This window comes from Camelina sativa, unplaced genomic scaffold, assembly GCF_000633955.1.
Source record: "Camelina sativa cultivar DH55 unplaced genomic scaffold, Cs unpScaffold00532, whole genome shotgun sequence".
Taxonomy (NCBI): Eukaryota; Viridiplantae; Streptophyta; class Magnoliopsida; order Brassicales; family Brassicaceae; genus Camelina; species Camelina sativa.
The window spans coordinates 41,942-44,091 of NW_010921721.1; the positions used below are offsets into that span (position 1 = coordinate 41,942).

The 2,150-nt window shown below is 36.7% G+C and overlaps 1 protein-coding gene across 1 annotated transcript; it reads right to left on the bottom strand.

Annotated features, from left to right (window-relative positions):
* Positions 1–329: 329 nt before the first annotated feature.
* LOC104773384 (glucuronokinase 1-like) lies at positions 330–1,965 on the bottom strand (the record flags this gene model as incomplete). The annotated part of the gene is given in 5 exon segments (XM_010497984.2): positions 330–922; positions 1,042–1,202; positions 1,335–1,451; positions 1,550–1,738; positions 1,816–1,965. Coding segments are annotated over 5 exon segments (852 nt in total), but the record flags the coding sequence as incomplete, so codon positions are not given.
* Between the last annotated feature and the right edge of the window lie 185 nt (positions 1,966–2,150).

A 2,150-nucleotide genomic window follows, 5' to 3' on the forward strand; every position in this document is an offset into this window, starting at 1 on the left:
AAAAAAAAAAAAAAAAAAAAAAAAAAAAAAAAGACTAAAAACGAACTCTATCCATCCATCCAATGAATATTGAAAAAAGAAAACTTCTTTATTCAGCCATATCATTGGCCCACCAAGTCAAAGGTCCCAGATACCCATTTTCATTTTTTTATAATATATTTTATTGCTTCTTCCACAAATAATAATATTAGAGTAACTAATCATGATTTTACAGTTTTTAGGATTATCGACTTTTTTCAAAGCAAATTAAAGTTTTTTTTGTTCAATCAGCTTAAAGAGTACTAGAAACAACAACATCTTTTCAATTATCTATACAAATGTTTACTATGAACTAGAAAAATAGAACATGTCTAGCACGTTCTCTCTTTTCTTTCTGCCAATATAATATTTCTTTATTTTACACTATTAAAGAAAAAAAAAACAGAGCACAAATATGTGTGCATTTATATGGGTAAAACAGGAACAGCTAACTCCGAAAGAAAGGAAAACAAAAAAAAACGAAGAGAGACGTACAAGGAACAAACCACTAAAACGTGCAAGCCTAAAGAACCAAAAAGAAAGAAAGTTGTGAGCACAAGGTTCGATCGAACCCGTGAATTCATGACAACCACCTCCCGTAACAACTGAGAGACACTAAAGCTACCAATGTGTGCGTGCGTGTAAAAGACTCGATCAAGGGCATTCTCATTAGCTCTGAATGTCTGATTCATTCAAACACGAAGGTGCTATTTTTACCGGCTGAATCTTAAATCCCGATTTCCTGCATTCCTCTTCCAAAAGCTTCACCTGAGATGGACCTTCAGGGCAGAATACCACCACTGCTCCTCCACTTCCTGTGAACTTCGAAGCTGCACCAACCCTCCTCGCTATTTCCACCATCTCTATGTTCATTGCTCCTAAGCATTCGTCCCCAAACATCCGTCTTTCAAAGAAAAAGAAAAAAAAAGACATCATTATATGCTTGCTTACACTCTCATCTCTATTTAAATATCATGTGAGCATAGTTGGTTGAATCTTGAGTAGTTTGCGAACTATATTTACCTCCGAATGTCAAAGTTACGGTTCATGAGTTCCACGAGTTTGGAATGGTCCTTGTTGAGTAATGCAGTTCGACCTTCTTCTGCTACATTCCCAACTTCTTTCATTGATGAGATTATAAACTCATCGCCATCTAACCATCTTTGCCTGACCTTACTATGTACCTGCATTAGCAGACAATTTTAATATATACTGAGCAATGCCCGAAAGATTTGAGTTATATAGTCTCATTAATGTTGAAATCAAGTGTAGCTTTGTGAGGAAGCATTGAAAAAGTCGGGTAAAATGGTAGGTACCTTCCCTGAGTCGCTAGGATTCTCAGCATAGATGAGATGCAAAGGAGGGAGGAGACTGATATCCATAGGAGAATAAATCCCATGTCCCAGTTTATCCATGTGCTCCTTACTAAAATCCTGCAAATTGAAGACGATACAAGTTAGTCCATGAAGACTATGAAGTGATGAATGATGTTTAAATTATTATTATTATAGAGAAAAGAATGGAGACTGACCATGTGAACAAGACCACCATACACTTGAGCAACCCTGTCTTGAAGACCAGCAACGATACCAAGTTCTTTCTCAGCATTGAGAACAAGGTTAGGGCGAACTTGTACTTTGATCAAATGCCTGACATTGTAGAAGTCGAGAAGACAGTTGAGGGCAGCGGATACGATGGCACTAGAACCGGAAAGCCCTGTCTGAAGGAACATCAAAGCTAGAGAGCATCAGAGAAGTGGGGTGTTTATATAGAAGCAAAGAGTGTAGCTTACACTACCTGCCTAGGGATATTGGTATCATAAGAAAGAGAGAAGTTTCCTTGATGAAGTTGGATGGCATTATCTTTGCAATAGTTTCGGAAAATTTTACAAATGGCCATAAGCAACCTTACACCACCGTAGTAGCCTTCATTTTGCAAACGATCCACCTGAGGAAGCCAAAAATATATAATAATAACCTCTCACAAGTTAGAACCATCATGAAGCCAGCCTCTGGGAGTATTAACATTCCTAACTAATTAAACATTATACAATTTGGGGCCAAATATGGAATCTATTGCTTCAATATTCCCAAAAATCACAATAATCTTTTTTTTTTTTTTTTTTTTTAAAA